The sequence below is a fragment of the Neofelis nebulosa genome, chromosome 5 (assembly GCF_028018385.1).
Source record: "Neofelis nebulosa isolate mNeoNeb1 chromosome 5, mNeoNeb1.pri, whole genome shotgun sequence".
NCBI classification, from domain to species: domain Eukaryota; kingdom Metazoa; phylum Chordata; class Mammalia; order Carnivora; family Felidae; genus Neofelis; species Neofelis nebulosa.
This window is the reverse complement of record NC_080786.1, coordinates 84152168-84172148: the sequence shown is the minus strand read 5'-3', so window position 1 is coordinate 84172148 and position 19981 is coordinate 84152168. Positions and strand designations below refer to the sequence as shown.

The window sequence follows — 19981 nt, the reverse complement described above, 5'->3', positions numbered from 1 at the left end:
CAAGTTGGATGCTTAACCGACTGAGCCACCCAGGTGCCCCTACAGCCTTTTATATTTGCTCAAATAGTTACTTTTTAAAAATATTTTTAGTTTTTATTTTTATTTATTTTTGAGAGAGAGAGAGAGAGAAAGAGAAACAAAGCACGAGTGAAGGAGGGCCAGAGAGAGGGAGACACAGAATCTAAAGCAGGTTCCAGGCTCTGAGCTGTCAGCACAGATGGTGAACTCACAGACTGTGAGATCATGATCTGAGCCAAAGTCAGATGCTTAACCAACTGAACTACCCAGGCGCCACTCAAATAGTTACTTTTACTGGACAAAAGAAAGAATGTCAATGAAGAGGTAGAAATTATAAAAAAGATTCTTTAGAAAGAATTTCTTTTGGCTCCTTTTCATATATTCTGTCTTTTTATTGACATTTTCATTTTGTTCATACATTGTTTCCTAATTTCTTTGAGCATATTTGAAAGAGTTGTTTTCGGGGCGCCTGGGTGGCTCAGTCAGTCGAGCGTCCGACTTTGGCTCAGGTCACGATCTCATGGTTCGTGGGTTCGAGCCCCGTGTCGGGCTCTGTGCTGACAGCTCAGAACCTGGAGCCCACTTCGGATTCTGTGTCTCCCCCTCTCTCTGCCCCTCCCCTGCTCATGCTCTGATTCTCTCTGTCTCAAAAATAAATAGAAACATTAAAAAAAAGAGAGTTGTTTTATAAAATTTTTTTAACATTTATTTATTATTGAGAGACAGAAACAGAGCATGAGCATGGGAGGGGCAGAGAGAGGGGGAGACACAGAATCCGAAACAGGCTCCAGGCTCTGAGCTGTCAACACAGAGCCCGACGTGGGGCTCGAACTCACAAACCACGAGATCATGACCTGAGCTGAAGTCGGATGCTTTACTGACTGAGCTACCAGGCGCCCCTGAAACAGTTGTTTTAAAGTCTTTGTCTAACATATCATATGACTTCACTCATATGAGGACTTTAAGATACAAAACAGATGGACATAAGGGAAGGGTAGCAAAAATAATATAAAAACAGGGAGGGGGACAAAACATAAGAGACTCTTAAATATGGAGAACAGAGGGTTACAGGAGGGGTTATGGGAGGGGGGATGGGCTAAATGGGTAAGGGGCATTGAGGAATCTACTCCTGAAATCATTGTTGCACTATATGCTAACTAACTTGGATGTAAATTTAAAAAATAAATTTTAAAAAAAGCTGGGATTTGGAGAAAAATAATCAAAGTCTTTGTCTAGTAAGTCCAATGTCTGGGTGTCCTCAGAGGTTATTTCTGTCAACTTATTTTGTTCTGCTGAATATTATAATGTCGTAACTCTGGAAATCCAGATAACTCTGGAAATCCCCCTTCCCCAGGACTTGATGGCTTTTGTTCTGCTAGTTTTTGAAGGCTGTCATAGTCCATTTGTTTGGTGACTTTCCTAAACTATTTTTTGCAAAGACTGTATCAGTTGCCATGTATGGTCAATGAAATCTCTGTTCCTTTAGCTTTTGTTTAGCTAGTGTTTTTGACAGAGATTTTCTTGACTTCCATGAGTGCCAAACCATGAACAAAGAACAACCTCTCCCAGTCTTTGCAGATTTGTTCTGTGCTGGGGCCCTTCAACACTCAGCCAGGCTTGTGCTGAGTGCAGAGATCATCCAGAGCTCAAAACTGAGGGGCTGTTCCAGTCTTTCCTGAGTGGGTAACTTGCCTTAGGTGTGTGCATGGTTTTCTATAGTCCCCAAAATACACATATGTTTTTGAAAGCCGTAATTTTCCAAAGAAACATTCTTTAGCTTTTCTTTATCGTAGCTATTATTTTATGTCTCAACTGCCATCTTTTGCCCCAGGTGACTGTGGGTAGTTGGTGAGCCTTACAGTTGTTTTCAAGCAGTGGATGCTGCTGCCCTGAGTTCAGTCTTGCATTAGGTGAAACAGAGATGAGTGCCTTGCACCAGTCCTTCAGGTACCCCCAGACAGGTTAGAATGGACATACCCAGTGGATGCAGTTTGCTCTTCCTCTCTGTGACCACAGACCAGAGTCCTCCACTGGGAGGGCCAATGACTGACTTTGAAATTGCCACTGAGCTGAGGAGGGGTAGGGCAATGGCAAGTACAGATGTCACAAAGCTTTCCTACCATTTTTAAGTTGCCTTTTTCTTGATTCAGCATTTGTTTGACTGCTGTAAACCTTTGTTGTTCATAGTTCTGAAAAAGTTAGTTTTGATAGTTTCTGCTTGTTTTTCAATGTTTCTGTGGAAGGATGGGACCTTAGGGCTGTCTGCTCTGCCATTTTTTCCGATGTCACTTCTCATTTTGTCATTGAATATTTTTTTAAGTTTATTTAATTTATTTTACTTATGTTTATTTATCTGAGAATGAGAGAGTGAGCAGGGGAGGGACAGAGAGAGAACAAATCCCAAGCAAGCTCCACGCCGTCAGTGCAGAGACCAAGGCGGGGCTCGAACTCACGAACCACGAGATCATGACCTGACCCGAAATCAAGAGTCAGATGCCTAACCAACTGAGTCACCCAGGTGTCCCATTGTCACTGAATATTTTAAAGCATTGCTTCTTAGTGACTGCCTGTTGTTTCATTACGTAGATGTACCATAGTTTACTGTAAGTGATGCACTAAAGAACATCTTTCTACATCTCTGATATTTTTAGCCTAAGACAAATTTCCAGAAATGGAATAACCATGTCAAATGTTATGAACATTTTCCGGTGTTTTCATATTTATTGCCAAATTGCCCTGCAGAAGGTTTGTGTCAGTGTACGTTTCCAGAAGCAGTGTATAAGAGTGTACATTATCATCATGCCCTCACCTATAATTTGATGGGCTTTGCCTATTTAATAGGCAAAACTGAACCACAATTTCTTTATCCATTCATCAGTTGATGGACATTTAGGCTTTTCCCACAATTTGGCTATTGTTGAGAGTGCCGTGGCAATGAGAAAGAATGAAATATGGCCCTTTGTCGCAACGTGGATGGAACTGGAGAGTGTGATGCTAAGTGAAATAAGCCATACAGAGAAAGACAGATACCATATGCTTTCACTCTCATGTGGATCCTGAGAAACTTAACAGAAACCCATGGGGGAGGGGAAGGAAAAAAAAAAGAGGTTAGAGTGGGAGAGAGCCAAAGTATAAGAGACTCTTAAAAACTGAGAACAAACTGAGGGTTGATGGGGGGTGGGAGGGAGGGGAGGGTAGGTGATGGGCATTAAAGAGTGCATCTTTTGGGATGAGCACTGGGTGTTGTATGGAAACCAATTTGACAATAAATTTCATATATTAAAAAAAATAGCCAAAACTGAAAGCATTTCATGATTGTTTTTGTCTTCTCCCTGAAGAATTGCTCCTATGACTTGAGTTTGAAGCCATTCATTGTATTTTGTTCCCTCAAAACCCTGATGTACTCCAGTTTGTCAGTTTCCTTGGCTGTGTGGGCCCAAGAAGTTACACCGTTCTTCTGATGAAGAATACAGTATTTTCCTTCTCTCACAAACATAACACTTGAATTTATTTTGTAGTGAATTTGAATGGTGCCTACCCCAAGCTGGTGCCCTTCAGGCCTGCAGGACGGCTGATCTCCCCACCTCTGCTGCTCTCTGTGATTCTCAACCTTCTTCTCAGCTTAGCCATGCACATTGCGGGCTTCATTCTGGTTCAGAGGCAGCCTTGGTATTCCATGGAGATGCACAGGTACTATCACAGCTCTGATTCCAGCTTCTCACATCCTAATTTCCATCAAACATGGTCTGGCCCTTATGACAAGAAGTAAAGGGTTCTTCATTCTTCTGGAGGCGTTGGCTTTCTTTCAAGTCCCTTGGGGAATTTTCCAGTGATCTTCTCTCCTCTGTAGCACAGTTTGAGGATATTATCCATTGGCACTTACTTTTGCCTGTCTTGTGTGATAATGATCCATGACCTTCTTTTACACCTAGGGTGACCATGCGTTATAATTTGCCCAGACATCCCCAGTTTGAGCCTGATATCCCAGTGAAATTTTTTAAATTAATTAATCCTTGAAGTATATTTGGCATACAATGTTACATCAATAACAAGTTATCAATTCGACCATTCTATACATCATTCCTTGCTTACCATGATATGTGGTGCCCATCTGTCACCATATATTAATATGCTATTTTTGATTACAGCTCCTATGCTGTAATTTGCATCCTCATAACATTCATTTTATAACTGGAAGTTTGGACCTCTGAATCCCCTTTATCTATTTTTCCCACCCCTTCCACGCATGTCTCCTCTGGCAACTACCGGTTTTGCTGATGATACTAGTCTTTTCCTTTCACATTCAAATATGCTCCTGTTGGATGATAAATTATATGGTCACCCTATTTATCAATATTCAGAGATTTTAAGCCACAAGAGGAAAAACTCATGGCTTACTCATCTTTTTCCCACATAACCTTACTACACATGAAGGGTACCCAAATTATTGAATAAATAACTTGTCTATCTAACTATCTATCTACCTATCATATATCTATCTTTTATCTATTCATCTATCCAAAATATAGATCTATCTGTGTTGGTTTCTTTCCCCTTATTTTTCAGTATATTCTTTCCCAAAGTGTAGGTAATTACAAAAGCACTGAGGGCATGGAATCCTGTAGATACCAGTGCTCCATAAAGACCTGTCATCTTCGTTCATTACCTTTTTTATTTCCTTTTTAGTGCCTGCACAGTGCAAAATGAAAGCATCTCAAAGTTAACCATTTCTCCCACTGCTCCAGAAAAAATTGGAAGTAATGGTGCCTTCACAAGCTTCGAAAACACGACCATATGGTTCTTGGGAACAATCAACTGTATCATCGTGGCTCTTATTTTCTCTAAAGGAAAACCATTTAGGCAGCCCATATATAAAAATTGTGAGTAGCGTTGTACCAGATCAGAGGTGAGGGGTCATCAGAAGGAACAGACATGCCCAGGTCACTCGGGGAGCAGCAGCGGAGTTGATGCTTATCTGGAGCCTTTGACTTTATACTCCAGGGCTCTATAAACACATTTGGCAGCCTCATTCTTAGCTCCTTTCCTCAAAGCTGCATTAAATTCTAGGGCTTCTTCCTCTACCTCTTTCCTTCACCAGAAGTTTGTCTCCAGGTGTCCTTTCATGGCACCACTGTAAATTGGGACGAGGCATTTATTTCCTCACGTGTCAGTACTTGTCGGAATTCATCTGGGAGGAGGTGGAGAGAGAGAAGTGTCACAACACTCAGTTGGAACATGTCTCCTGCCATGAAGACAATGGTTAAGATGGCATTGTGTGGTTGGCAGCCTGGGAGGGGGTCCAGCCTGAAGAAACCTGGCTATAGTAATTGTGGAGGCTCTTGGCCAAAGTACATGCTACCTCCTTACATTCTGGACTGGAGTGCGGTGTGTGTTAGGAGAAGTGGGTGACCTGGTTACCCTGTGGAACATTCATTTGTATACATCCCTACCTCTCAAATTGGGAACATTTAATTAATTAATTAATTATTTAGTTAATTATTTTTACCTTTACTTATTTATTTCGACAGAGAGAGAGGGAGAGAGAGCATGAGCACTGGAGGAGCAGAGAGAGCAAGAGAGAGAATCCCAAGCAGGCTCCATGCTGTCAGTGCAGAACCTGATGTGGGGCTCGAACCCATGAACTATGAAATGGTGATCTGAGGCGAAATCAAGAGTTGGATGCTTTAACAACTGAGCCACCCAGGCACCCCTAATTGGGAAAATTTAGAAGCATAAGTTGAAGGATCAATGTCCTCATAAGAATTAGTTTATTTAGAGAAAATTATTTTGCCTTTCTCCTTCTTGGGATGAGAAAGCAGTCAAATGCTTACCTCTACATTACTGCAATTTAAATATTTGTTTATTTACAGCCCTCTTTTTTTTCCAGAATAGAATTTGAAACAGGGGATTTGAATTAAAAAGACTTGGGTACTTAACTGTCTTGAAGGCATTTTTTGAAAATATATTAGGTCAAAATTGTTCTCTCTATATTTCCCACTTTTATTAATTGAAACTTACAACATGCATGTGAAAATTTCCATCTGCTTCAAGGACATGCATAGAAATTGTGGAGGTGAGACCCATTGCATAGAAATGAGTACTTTCCATTTATTATGCTGTGTTTGGATGTAGGAATCAAGTAAGCTTAATCAGTGTTCATCTAGAATATGTCTGTCAATAGATGTGAAACTCCGTATATACTCCAATTTCTCTAAATGATAGCTTGTGTTCTTATTTCCTCAGATATATTTGTCCTTGTGCTGGTCATACAGCTGGGTGTGTGTCTCTTCATTCTATTTGCTGATATTCCAGAATTATATAGGCGTTTGGATGTAAGTCTTATCTCTGGGCTATGATGATGGTTTACTGTTATATAATACCCTGACTGCAAGAAGCAGGTCACGGTGGCAATTGACATGGACTCGTGACACTGATTATCCTTTTGGAATAGTCGAGTTAAAAAAGAATACTACATTTATTTGTATTTTTTTTAAATTTAAGCCAGCCAGGAAATAAGATTCTGTCTAGTCTTGATTTCAAATATTTCAGAAGCATTGGCCATTTTTCTTTTAAAAGATCCCTGTAAGAATGGAAAAATCTATATACATACACTGTTTCAAGCGTAAGAAAATTTTTTCCCCTAAGCCCTTCTGTTTTGAAGCTGTTGAAAACAGTTTGCCTATAACACTTTTTCTGTTAATTCTCAAATCTGTACTTACATCTTTAAAAAAAAATCTCTATAAAGACGTGTTTGTATGTTCATACTTAATGTCTGCAAAACTTGTTTGCAAAGAGCCATAACTTACCTCATGAACTCTCTTACAGTGTGTAATTTTGAGGCAAATGTCAAAATCTATGAGACAATTTTTACATATACAAGCTAGGGGAAATGTGCATTTCAATTCCTTTAACCTATACTTTTGAATTAGTTTATTATTACCAAATGTCCTTTAGACCAATAAATAGAATACAGAAGAGATGGTAAAAGGGAATGGACTTTTTTTACTTAGTGCTACGTGAGCCTGCCTGCCCACCTCTCCAACTCAAAGACACGTGTCATGAAGGCCAAGGTCCTATCTTATTCAGTTTCATATTACCAGTGCCTAACATAACCCATGGCACATAAGGGCAGTAAATGACTGATCCTTGTAGATCAGGTTCCTAAATGGAGATGAGCACTGGAAGCTCACAGTTCATTGCAAACCAGCAAAACCTTCACAAACCCTTCTTGACACGTGACATACAAACTCATGTCTACATTCGGTTTTCCTTGTGATAATTGTATCGCTGTGGTTAACAGCGTAATTGCCACTATTGTTAAATATGTTCATGAATTCGAGTAAGCAGTCATGGAGATAGTCTTTGGCTGCTAGACTTCTAAGTGAGTTAAAACTTCTTAATCCTGCAGAAGTTAGGGTTAAGATATGTTGGGTTTAGTCACACTCTTTAAGAAGAAAGAGTCTTACAGAGAGGCTGATTCCTCTGGTACAACAAAATAGGAAGCCTATTTAGTTTTGGGGGGACCTGTGTGGGGTCACTGCCAACATGACTGCCAAGGAGTCTGCAGAGAATTATTGCTCGCCCTAAAAATAATTATTTTTCTTCTTATTACATAAAATTGTGGGTACATTCTAGAAAATGTGAATATGCAGGCAGAGAAAATTATAACAGTATTCACTCTATCCTTCCATCTTTGAAACTTTGTATATTATAAAAGTGCATTGACTGATTTATGCAGTTTACTTTAAATGGAATCATGCTGTTTTGTAACCTAGTTATTGCTCATTTTAAAAAATTGCATTTTTTAAAAAATAGAGATACATTCACAAAGTTTAATATTCAAAAGTTAAAAAGTTCTGTCCTCTCATCCTTTTTCCCCTGCTACCAGGTCTCCTCTCTGGAGGCTACTGATGACGACACTTTATTTTATACACATATTTTATACATATGCCTACACACACACACAGACACGCACACACACACATATATATATTTCCTTTTTTAAATTGTTTTAAATGTTTATTCATTTTTTGATAGAGACAGAGCGTGAGTGGGGGAGGGGCAGAGAAAGAGGGAAACACAGAATCCGAAGCAGGCTCCAGGCTCTGAACTGACAGACATAGCCTGATGCAAGGCTCGAACTCATGGACCGTGAGATCATGACCTGAGCCGAAGTCGGATGCCCAACCGACTGAGCCATCCAGGCGCCCCATATACATATTTCTTATATGTGTATTCTGCCACATTCTTACACAAATAGCAGACTATTAAATTTTTCCAGGTCTTCTGAGCTGAAGATGGCAAAATGAGATGAGACGTGTGAGCAAGCTATGGAGGAAATGCCTGTAGGGGCAAAAAGACGAGGAAGCCCAAAGAGAAGGGGAGGGTGGCACCTTATGATGTAGGTCTGACCCCCATGAAGGAGCGACAGAAGGAGGGCCAGAGGGTAGGGTTTCAGACTGCAGTGCAGTTCTAAGAAAGCCCAGCCACAGTTGCCCATCACAGGTCTCTAGTATCTCATAAGAATGAGTGTGATTAGAAGACCTGCCATCCTCAGGTCTTCTATGAGCCACTCATGAGGAGCAACTCATGAGGAGTGTGGGCTCAGGGTAGATGTGGTGGGAGATTCCAAGGGTAGCACTGGAGCACCTGCTACTTACTCTCCTGGCAGGAGACCCTCATGGGGCATGCCCATGGCTGCCCCGACCACACACGGTTCCGCACCACGATCTTTCATGTTACAGTGTATTTTGGTAATTGTCCCACGACAGTACATAGAGCTTCCTCATTCCTCTTTTTACGTTAATATATTGTTTCAATATACATATATGTACCATAATTTATACGCAGCCCCCGTTGATAGACATTTAGGTTGCTTCCAATGTTTTGCTATTCCAAACAAAGCTGCAATAAAATAACTTTATACATATACCATTTCAGGCATGTACAAGTCTGTCTCTAGGATAAACTCCCAGAAATGGTTTTCCACTTTTAATTTTAATGGCATTGCCCTCCATAGAGTTGTACCAGTTTATAATCCCCCCAGTGTAGAAGGCAGTATATGAGACAGTGCCGGGTACAGCAGTGTGCACTTGGTTTCATTTCATCCATCCATCCACTCATTTATCTAGCCAGACATCTATTCCCATCCAGCTCCACTTGCCCCACTGGTGAGTACCCTTGTCATGGCACCATCTGTACAGCCGTGCACACAGCCCTGAGGGTAAAGCCGTGGCTCGGGGCTGCAAAGCAGGGCTCAGCTGAGGGGAGATGTGGCACCAGAGAGACAAGGGCAACACTGCCCCTGTCACATTCGACTTGTGTACCATCAGAGCCTCCTGGGAATAGAGCCACATTCCTGTATTCCCTCATAAAAGCGAGCAACGCAAGCAAACAAAAACACTTTTATCAAATTTGTCAAATTTTGATCGAATTGATTTGGGGAAATTGAGAAATTACAGGGGCACCAAAAAATAAAAAGGAGAAGAAAGAAAGATAAAAGAATAAAAGCAGCAATCATAGTTTCCGTTATTATGTGTGTGCCTCTAATATGCACACATGTAATGTCTACATGTAAGCATGTCTATTACCCATGTGATTTATAACCTATGAAAATGTACACTGTGAACATGTGAACAGCTTTCTGACATTTATTTGTCTTCAAACTAACAGTGATTCTCCATCTCCCACCAGCTTCTCTGTACTCCTCTTCTGTGGAGGGTTTACATCACAATTATGCTCAGCTCCAACTTCATTGTGTCCCTTGTGGTGGAGGTAAGTGCCCTCCGGCTTCTGATCACTGTGGGTAGGGATGGACGGGGCATTCTTTGGGAGTCTGAAAAAAGGAACAGCCTTAGAGGATAAGAGTCAGCAGTCCAAGAGGCTCCCTGCCCTGGTGACATGAGCAATGGTGCTTTCCTCTAGTGAGCTCCAAACAAGGTGTTAATTTTCTCATCGACATGGTGGACCTGGAGAGAATGGGATTATGATGTCTAAGGACCTGTTCGTTTCTAAAATCCACAAGTAGAGAACTGACTCAATTCGTTTTTTTGAAATTACGTATGACTCACATACTACAAAATTCGCCTTCTTAAAAAGTGTGCAGCTCACTGAGTTGTGCAACCATCACCACTAATTCCAGAACATTCTCATCACCCCAGAAGAAATCCTGTACCCATTAGCAGTCGTTCCTCATTCCCCCTTCCCCCTTCTTCACCCCTTGGCAACCACTAATTTACTTTCGGTCTCCACGCATTTACCTATCAGGACATTTCACATAAAGGGAATCATAGAATACGTGGCCTTTTATGTCTGGATTCTTTCACTTAACAACGTCTATTTCTTTTACTTTACACATGGGAAATAAGATTCATAGTGAGCTTTTCTTAGATTTGATTCTTCATCTCCCATTTACTCCATTTCCTCAGTGAAATGAGTTTGTGGTCTCCTTTCTTTGGCTATGTGGTTCACTCTCCTCCTTCAGCGCTGTTATTTAGACCAAATCTTCATTCTTCAAAGCCTCCTGGAGAACAGGGGTCACCGTTAGAAAAGACATCTGTGTCAAAGGGGAGGTGAGCATCAGATTCCATCTGTCCCCAGTCTGGGTGGCAATGTTTCCAGTGGCAAACACAGCCTTATGCCAGTGAGGGGAGAATCCCTGGAACCTGACTTCTCTGCAGCACCTTCCTTAACAGGCACGGTAAAAACCACACAGGAGCCAGTGGCAGAAAAGAACATAGAATTAAGGTACTAGAGCCTCTCTCTGTGTGCATATCCAGGACTTCTCAAACTTGAGTGGGCATCAGAGTCACCTGGAGGGTTTATTAAAACCCAGGTGCCCAGCCCTTCCCCTAGCATTTCCGATTCAAAGGTCTAGAATAGGCACAAGTGTTTGTCAGGTGATTCTGATACTGCTGGTGGAGGGACCACACTGTGAAGTACCGTGCTAACCCATATGGTCTCCAAAGCCACCAAATTAATAAGAGAGGGTCCCATGAGTGTCCTCATACCCAGCTGCAGAAGGATGAACCTTGCCCTTTAAAGGATAATCTTATGTTCGTACCTTGTCCCTGTCAGTGATCACATTATTTCCTCTGCCTGGTATAGCTTCCCCCAATATCTCCTTATGGGAATGCTATTCCATCCTCTATGGCACAGCAGTAGTAGTATCGTCTTCATGAATCTTTCCCAAAGCCTGGATGGGTGAGTCAAGTAACAGTGGTTTAAACAGTCAAGATATTTATTGTCTCACTTAACCGGAAGATTCGAGGTAAGTGGCCATAGAGTTGGTTCAGCAACTCAGTGGTGTCATTGGGGATCATCAATCTTTCTCTCTTCTGCCTCCCCATCTTTAGATACGGGCCTTTCATATTTGCATGTATTGCTTATGGTGTCCAGATAGCTTCCGCATAGCTGAGCATTACCTGTGTTTTGATGCAGGAAAAAAAAATGGAAGGAGAGGCACCAGCAAGCTTTTCTTCCCTTAAGTATGAACCTTTTATAAGGAAACAAAGTCATTTTCTATAGCCACCCTGCAGACTTCCTCTTATGCCTCACTGGTCAGAACTGTGTCTTATTGTCATCCTGAGGAGAAAAGGATTCTGGGAAAGTGGATCTATGCCAAACATTAGACAGATTTGCTAAGATTGTGTGTGAGTTTTTTCCTCTTAGGTGGGCAGGAAAAAGTTGGGAGGATTGTGCTATAGGTAATCGAGCAACAAAGTCTCCCATAATCCTCTAGCAGGAAGCCATTCGAATGTCACTATGTTTGCAGTTAAAAGAAAGCATAAGCCAGAAGTAGTTCACCTGGGTTAGAATCCTTTCTTGCCGCCTGACTCTGGGCAGCCCTTGCAACTCCACTTCTCTATGTCTCCGTTTTCTCATCTGAAATGCCGTGATAATAAGGGTACCTAACCTTACAGGGTTACTGTGAGCATGAAAGTTGAACACAGAAAAGCATGTAGTAAATGTTTGATAAATATAAACTATTATCATTATGTTATCTCTTGTGATACTTAGCATTTCTTAGTTTGTATCTATCAGTCATGCAGGCTTTCATTTCATTCACTCCACAAACATTTGTTGACCCTGTGCCATGACCTAGGGTGCAATTCGAGGCAGATCCTGATGATGGAGGGGTGCTGCTCACAGTCTACAGCAAGTGTGTAGATTGTGTAAACGGCACTGGCAAGAACTCATCTCAGTATCTACAGTGTCTAAAAGCCTGCTTTATTCTAATAGAAACTGGGTAAAGCTTTGTTCAATTATTAAGTGTTAAGAAGTGACGCTGCTTGCCTCCAGCAGATGGAGAGGATAATTTGACACTCACGAAAGATTAAGTTTCTCCTTTGTTTCTCGAGTCCACTGAGAAATGGAGACCGGTGTAGATGTTCAGTGGGGTTCCCAGCAGCTTTCACACCGAGAAATGATGCTGTGGGGTCCTAGCTCTCACCCCCAGGCTCCTGCATGGCAGTCTTCACTTATTCGAAGTTACCTTCTGCTGTCAGTAGGCATTCAGGAACAAACCAAAGCCATTTGAGTCTGTGGTTGAAGGAAGTTGTAATGGAGAATTACAGACACTAAGATTTCATGCCCTATGAGGTGAGCAGAGTAGGTAAAGACCGCAGGCTATCACGGATGCAGCAAGATGTTTTCCTCACATAGCTCTAGGTATATCTGACAGGAGATACTAAAGATTGGTGGCCAGCTGGTGACAAAGATGGTCCAGAGAGGTTTCAAGGGACAGGCATGGGGGATGGCTGGCCTCCTGTTGCACAGTTCTAAATATTTCCTGGTCTGCTGAGAGGACTAAGACTATCCCTAATTTTAGAGCAGTTTTGATTGGGATCTTATCCTCACCTTGCTTTCTCATGATCTAACCTCCAACTGAAAGGCATAGGAGCTAATCTGGATAGCTTTAATCCTTCTCGTTTTTATTACTTATGTGTTTGTGTATATATGTGTGTGTGTGTATGTATGTATGTATGTGTGAATTATTTTAGTAGCCAATCTGAAGAGCTTGTGTGGTGAAGTTTTTGTTTGTTTTATGTTTTTTGTTTTGTTTTGTTTTGTTTTACAAATCATATTTCTTCAAGGGTTTCCTTTTGTTTCTAGTTCTACATTTAATTTATAATGTAGAGTGACAGAACGGGTTACTTCTCGGTCCTTCAGTTTCCCAATCCAGACCAGCAAGGTGAGACAGGCCATTATATTTCTAGAATTGTGATAACACTCGAGGCATGTCTTATAGCACTAAAGTCTCTCTGTTGTGTGTCTGTATGTGTGTTTGGTTTTGTTTCATTTTGTTTGTTTGTTTTTTTGTTTAAAACCTGATAAGATATCCTAGAGGTAAGTTAGACTTTAAGACCAGTAATTGGATACCTATGATCCTGCCCTATTCCAGCTCGATGGAGAACTACCGTTCTCTTTTTAATTAAGAAGGACGAAACAAAAAACAAAAAAACAACTTGCTGTGGGAAAGTAATAATTTGTGGGGCTGAGTACAAAATGAAAAAGTAGAATAACAAGTCTGGCTAGGTGAGCCCTGAAGTTTACAAGATGCTTTTGAGATGGCTGGGTGGGTCTTTAACAGCCTGCTAACAGATGATCCATTTTTTGAGACAGAAAGATTCAGACTAGCTGTTCTCTATTATTTCCATTGGCAATGGGACTCCAATATCAAAGATGGGTGGAATTTAGGAAAACTACTACCCTGACAAAGGTCCTTGTGGAATCCCATAGAATTGATTCTTCCAGTCTAGCAAAGATACCACTGATAGACACCAAAATGAGTTCTCATTCTGTGGGACAGCAGGCTTCTCATATTTTTTGTTTTTCTCAAGATAACTTCTAAGATGGTTAACTTTTATGACTTACGATAAAAATGAAAAAATAACACAATAACCTCTTATACACTCTGAATTATGTTATAACTTGAGATCTGTTTGAGGCTCAGTCTAACTCATGAAATAAAATGGCAGTCCAAAATGTTTCCAAAGAGACATATCTTCTGTAATCTGCATTGTAGTGAAATACTTGTGGATGAAAGAGGCCACAGTGAATAGGGCCACAGTACATAGCTTATTGTCTTATTTATTTATTTAAAAAAAATTTTTTGATGTTTATTTATTGTTCAAGGAGAGGGAGACAGAGCATGAGGGAGGAGGGGCAGAGAAAGACAGAGACAAATAATCTGAAGCAAGCTCCAGGCTTTGAGCTGTCAGCACAGAGCTCAAACCCATAAACCACGCGATCATGACCTGAGCCAAAGTAGGAGGCTTAACTGACTAAGCCACCCAGATGCCCCCATAGCTATTTGTTAAATAAATAATTCATAAAGGTGGTAAAGGGAGGCATCTATACCATGCCCTGCCCTACATTGTAAGGAGAGTTACACAAAGAAGGAATTATTATTTCTAATCACTGAAGCTCAGATAAGGTAACTGATTTGCCCATAATAGATGTCAGAGCTGGAACTTGAATCCAGATCTGTCCAGGTGTAAGACTGTGGCCCACATTCCAATTTATTGACCTGTATTCGGGACTATGCAGTCGTATGGCAGGGCACACCAAAGCCACATCTTTCTATAGGGTTATTCCATGGGGTGTGGTAGGGAGTGGACTGCAGAATTTGAATGATTTTAAATTTAATTTATATATGAGATTCAAAAGGAATTTCACCCTCGAGGCAGACTACTTCAACCTATGTTTCCAGATTCTTAAAACTGGGAACTCTCTCTTTTCCCAGAAGAGCTCCTTGAGTGGAAAAGCTTGAGAGGCTGAGACCTATCTCATGAAACCACATTGGATTTGTTCGTACAGGCCTCAAGTTTTTTGTCAAGCTGGATCTAAGCAGCTAATGTGGTAGCTCCTCTGTAGGGTCTATGGAGGACCATAGCCAACCTCTGGTTGTAAAGAATAACTCTCTTTATTTTGCAGGAGGCCATTATTGAAAACCGAGCCCTGTGGACAACATTCAAAAGGTGTTTTGGCTATCAATCAAAAAGCCAGTATCGGATATGGCAGAGGGCCTTGGCAGATGACCCCAGCTGGCCCCCGCTAAACCAAACGTCCTACTCTGACATGCCAGAGTGTGGCAGCGGGGTGTCTTACAGCAATCCGGTGTTTGAGAGCAATGAGGAACAACTCTGAAGCCAGAGTGATCTCTAAGGTGATAAACCATAGAAACAATGACAAAAGGGACCAGTTTCAGTAATTTTCAAACAATGGGACTCTTACAAAATCAGCTGGAGTTTTTGGAATAAAAAAACCTATCCAATCACGGTCGCAAACTCAAGTTTACCTGATAAGATACTTTCTACAGAGCAGAACACTGCCCCCAGAAGAGTGCCTTCCTCTTGATTCTGAAAGTATTGATGGTGTTGGTGAATCAAGAGTGAGCTAACGATGGCAATCAGCCCAGAGACTGGGAGGCTAAAGGACAAGGAGAATATATACTCTCTTTTCTTAGGTAACATTTTTTAAATGAATTGAAAATAGCATTATGTGTAACCATAGAACTGTAACATGTGAAGGATCACCTTTGAATTCTTATTTTATTGATGGAAAAACAAGTGCATGAGAGCCATTATACCAGTCTTCACTGTCTGGTTTCCTTTCCTGCATAATACTTTCAGAGTTGAGACATTTTCTTCTGCTTCTGGCCTTCCCCTACATATTTGGAAGGATGGGCTAAGCTCATGCTTCAGTAACAAACAAGTCCCTTGTCTCGGTGACTTAACACACAAGAGCTTCTTTCGTGGTCCAGGTGACTCTGTAGACTAGCTCTCCTCAGTGGTGACTGCTTCAATCTGTCGGCTCCACCGGCTGAAAACAAGTACTCCACGTTCACTATGATGGGAAAGGAAGAGACTGGAGAAGGCACAAAGGCTTTTCACTGCCTCACCCAAAAAGTGGAACGCCTCTCTTCCACTACTCACATCTCATTAATCAAGGGTTTGGCAAAGGAGCTGGGAAGTACAGTCTCCTGTGTTTAGGGCTGGTTTCATGGGCACATGACCTGTGCAGTCACCTGGGGCCCCATGCTTAGAAGGGCCCCACATTTGGTTTAATGCTTTGCTGCTGCCATCTCGAAATTCTTAATTTTTGATGCTCTTTGATACATGCTACTTTAGTTTCTCTCCCAGGAACCCAAGCTGGACCAACTACATAATTTGTGGGGCTGAGGACAAAATGGAAATTATTTTTGAGAAAAATTAGTCTTGTACCACAACATTATATGTTATCAATTGATGTAAGTGCAATCTACACATTTCTTAAGTTTGAAAAGGCTTCAATTTTCAGGAAACAGAAATTGCCCTTATTTTATCACTATTACAATTTTGTTATCTCGGATTCATTTAGCATAGAAAACATCCAGATTTCTGTTAGCTCAGCAGACAACTATGAGTTTTAGGAAAACATCCACAGATAGTATTTTAAAGCAAAAGCAAAATTTTCATTACAAACCTCAAATCCTAGGTGAAGGTTCTGGACGGGGGAGTGTCCCAAGCTGGCTTTTCTCCTTATCAATAGCCTCTGCAAGCATTCCCTTCCCTGGCTGAATTCTGGAGCATGGCTGGAGGCTCTGTGGCTGCAGATAATTCTGGAAACACAGTGTTTCTCAGCCATGAAAGTATCTTGTTGCTTCTGGTTTTAAAATAGGGTGTGAAGAATCATGTAAATAGGCTGCAGAATCATTGTCTTCCTTGGTACAGAAAGAAATGTTTCCTTTTACAAAGTTAGCCACAGAAGAGATATGGTAGCTCTGAATGTCTTTTTCTAAAACTCGTAGTTTTCTCATTTTTCAACATGGCAGGCTGGAGATGGTCTACAACCTAGTCCTGGGCAAGGGCATTCCCACCTAGAAGATCCCCTTACCAGGTGCTGTCACCTCTCTTGTCTCATTTGCATTGCATGATTCACTCAGACTCAGGCAAGGAAGGGCTTATCATCCACTTTTACACGTGAGGAAACTGAGATTCAGAGTAAGGAGAGCAGACCCAGGCCTCAGACACAGATCTCCTGAGCAAACCTTCTGTTGTTTCCAAATACCTCCTAATTACAAAGCTCCAGCAGGGCTGGGTGTTTGGGGTGATCTCACAGTAAAACAAAGAATAGGTTTCTTATTCGCCAGGTGGAAGGAAGCAACCTTTTGCTAATACCAGGCCCTAATGTTCAAATGAATGCCAGGCACCCTGCCAAGCTTGGGCTAGAGGCAGGTTAAAAAAAAAAACAAAACTAAAACCCATGAGTGTCTGTCTGTCTTTCTGAGACTCTGAGTTGCTCTTACCTTGGTCCTAAGTTCCATCCTCAGTGATTCAACAAGACTGGCAGGAAAACAGAGAGGGAAGACTCCATTTCCTCACCAGCCAAACAACCCTAAAATCTTTGTCAAAAGAGACTTATTCTGAAAACTGTACTTGAAGTTAACTGTAACTGAGAGGTAGTGAGAAAATGCTTTACTTGAAAAAATGGGGTTGGGGGGGTATTGTCAAGGGATGTGAGAGTTGTTTTCAAATACTTGAAGGGTTCCTGTGGGAGAGAAGGCTCCCACCTGTGCCTGGTGGCACGCTCAGTGTGTAAAGGGCACAGTGGGAATGGCTTCAGGCTGACACGAAGACCACTGCCCCAACAGCTCAAAAAGCAGTGGAAGCTGGTGACCCATGAGGTGTGTGCCCCATGACATTGGCAGTACAAGGGGATATTCAGAGACCAATTAGAGGTGGAAGTCAACTATCTGATGGAATTCAATTACCTGCCAGATCCTTTTCAGACTTGATATGCACATGTCTCAATCTTATGCTGTGATGTGAACCATTTACTGTCACTGCCCACATAGAATATCAGGCTGCCTATTGTGGGGAGACAGGCTGGGGAGGACAGATTTATAGCCCTGTGAGGTCCCACAGTCAAATGGGCTTGACTGCTCTGTACCTTGGAAGGTGGCTTTGGTTGGGGATAAGATTCTAGAAAACAGGTACCCACTGATGGGTCCTGACCACCAAACTGACAGCTGGGACATACTTCTGATGTGTGTGTTTTCATAGAAAGAGCTGCTTGAAAAAAATCAGTAAAGAAAATGTGGGAGAACGTGCCAAACCTGAGGTCAGAGTACCTGCGCCTGATATGCGTGTCTGACCAGGACTTGGAGGAGAAAAGGACACAGTCATCTGATCCACATCATTTAAAAGGTCCCCTGTATGTTCGCTCCAAGGTACACAGCTCTGACCCACAGAGAGGAACTCTGGCTCTGGGTTCTTCTCACTAAACGTGTAATGATCTGAGAATGGAAATATGTCCGTGCCATCTGCATCCTCTGAGCTCACAGAAGGGTGCGTGTGCACACTTGCAGATGCAATGGCTAGAAAAGCAAGTATTTATTCAGAGTCCTGTATTTAGTTTATGCTGCAATAAGTCATTCTGTGCAAAAGAGGCAAGCACAATCTGTAATTCTGGTGTTATAAAATCAACCTTTTTCCTTTTCTGCAGTGGGGTCTTTCACTGTGGCTAATACTCCAGGAATGTGGAATCAAAATCACACCTTTACAAAGTTTTAGACATTTCCTAATGCTGTAGACACCATTATTCCCCGCTTGGTAACAGGGCACTACCGTCTACAAAAACTTTTGCACTCATTCTCTTGTTTAAGCCTCATGACAATCTAAAGAGGAAGGCAGGGCAAGAATTACTATCCTCCTTCTTTTGATGAGGTACCAGACCCTCCAAAAGTCTCAGTAACTTGTACAAGGGCATGTAGGAGCTGGAGCTGCGTTCAGATGCAGGACTTCTGCCAATGAGTTCTCTGCTCTGTCACTCTCCCATGTTTCTCCTGGATGAAAGGTTTGTAGCATTGAAGAACAAGAAGGCAATCAAGGCAAGGTAACCATCCAGTGGACTGCCGTGACAAGTGTAATTGCTTCCAAAAAGAGATTTTAGTTCTCTTGAATTTGATCATCAGTCACAGAAAGGTCAACTCCCATCGCTGAGGAGTAAAATCCAATAACCAGAGCCCTACAGCTTATTTTGTGGGAGCAGATATAGCTCTGGTTTGTGATTTAGGTCTCCAGAAGCAGAAACCTATATCTTTGCTTGAATTTTGCTTGGCCTCCACTTTGTCCAGCATTTTCGAGTCATATGGACTCTGTCTTGGCTTTAGGCTAACCTCCCTCACGCCAATTGGTAGCTCATTATTGCCAGCACTCGGTAATTCACTCACTCCAGGCATACAGGGACTTTCCCAACTCAATACCTTTGCTCATGCTGTTTTCTTTTTGGGGGCATCGATAATTCTTACTCTCATCCCCACACGCCCAAATCCCACCCATTCTCAAGACCCAGTTAGAATGCCACCTGGTCTGCAAGCCCGAAGGGAGATCTCTTCTGTCTACACACTGCTCGCAGTCCTCAAATGTCTCCTTTGTGTGACAGGCACCTCTTTTGATCATGCATTATGGTCCTGTGCCATTTTGAATTCCTCCAACTCCCACCCAACTCCACTTTAACTAGAGTGCACATTCTCTGAGGGTAGGGACCAAGCCTGATACTTCTCATCTGCCCACTCAGCACCCAGCACAGGGCAGTGGTTGGGGCTCGGCAAGCAGCTGTGACATGATTGAATAAAAAATGTAATCACTAGGACATTTTGTTGATTTATTTTTCCTCCTTTGTCTGTGAACATCTGCTTTCCATGCAGTACAAAGAAGCTGAACTAAAACAATAGGACTATGAATAAAAACACAAAGTGCAAAGTATAGTGATTCCAACATGGAAGCTTCATCAGTCCGGCTGCCCATTTACATGGCAGAGTGCGGAGGTATGCTGTGGAGTTAGATGGGTTAGGCATGTGTTGCAAAGACACTCTCAATGTGTAGGAGACCCAAGGAGTGAATGTGTGTGCAGGGACAAAAGCTCTCTCAGGGATATGCTCAACCCAAGGGGAGGGAAAACTGGGGCAGGGCACTTT

At 41.9% G+C, this 19981-nt stretch overlaps 1 protein-coding gene across 1 annotated transcript in view; it reads left to right on the top strand.

Moving 5' to 3' along the window:
- LOC131512339 (probable cation-transporting ATPase 13A4) overlaps positions 1-19769 on the top strand; it is a 56553-nt gene extending 36784 nt beyond the window's left edge. Inside the window, 5 exon segments of the mRNA XM_058730862.1 lie at positions 3537-3708; positions 4705-4898; positions 6262-6350; positions 9712-9792; positions 14956-19769. Of these exon segments, the coding sequence (XP_058586845.1) occupies positions 3537-3708; positions 4705-4898; positions 6262-6350; positions 9712-9792; positions 14956-15168 (749 nt within the window). The 3' untranslated portion in view covers positions 15169-19769.
- Positions 19770-19981: the final 212 nt, after the last annotated feature.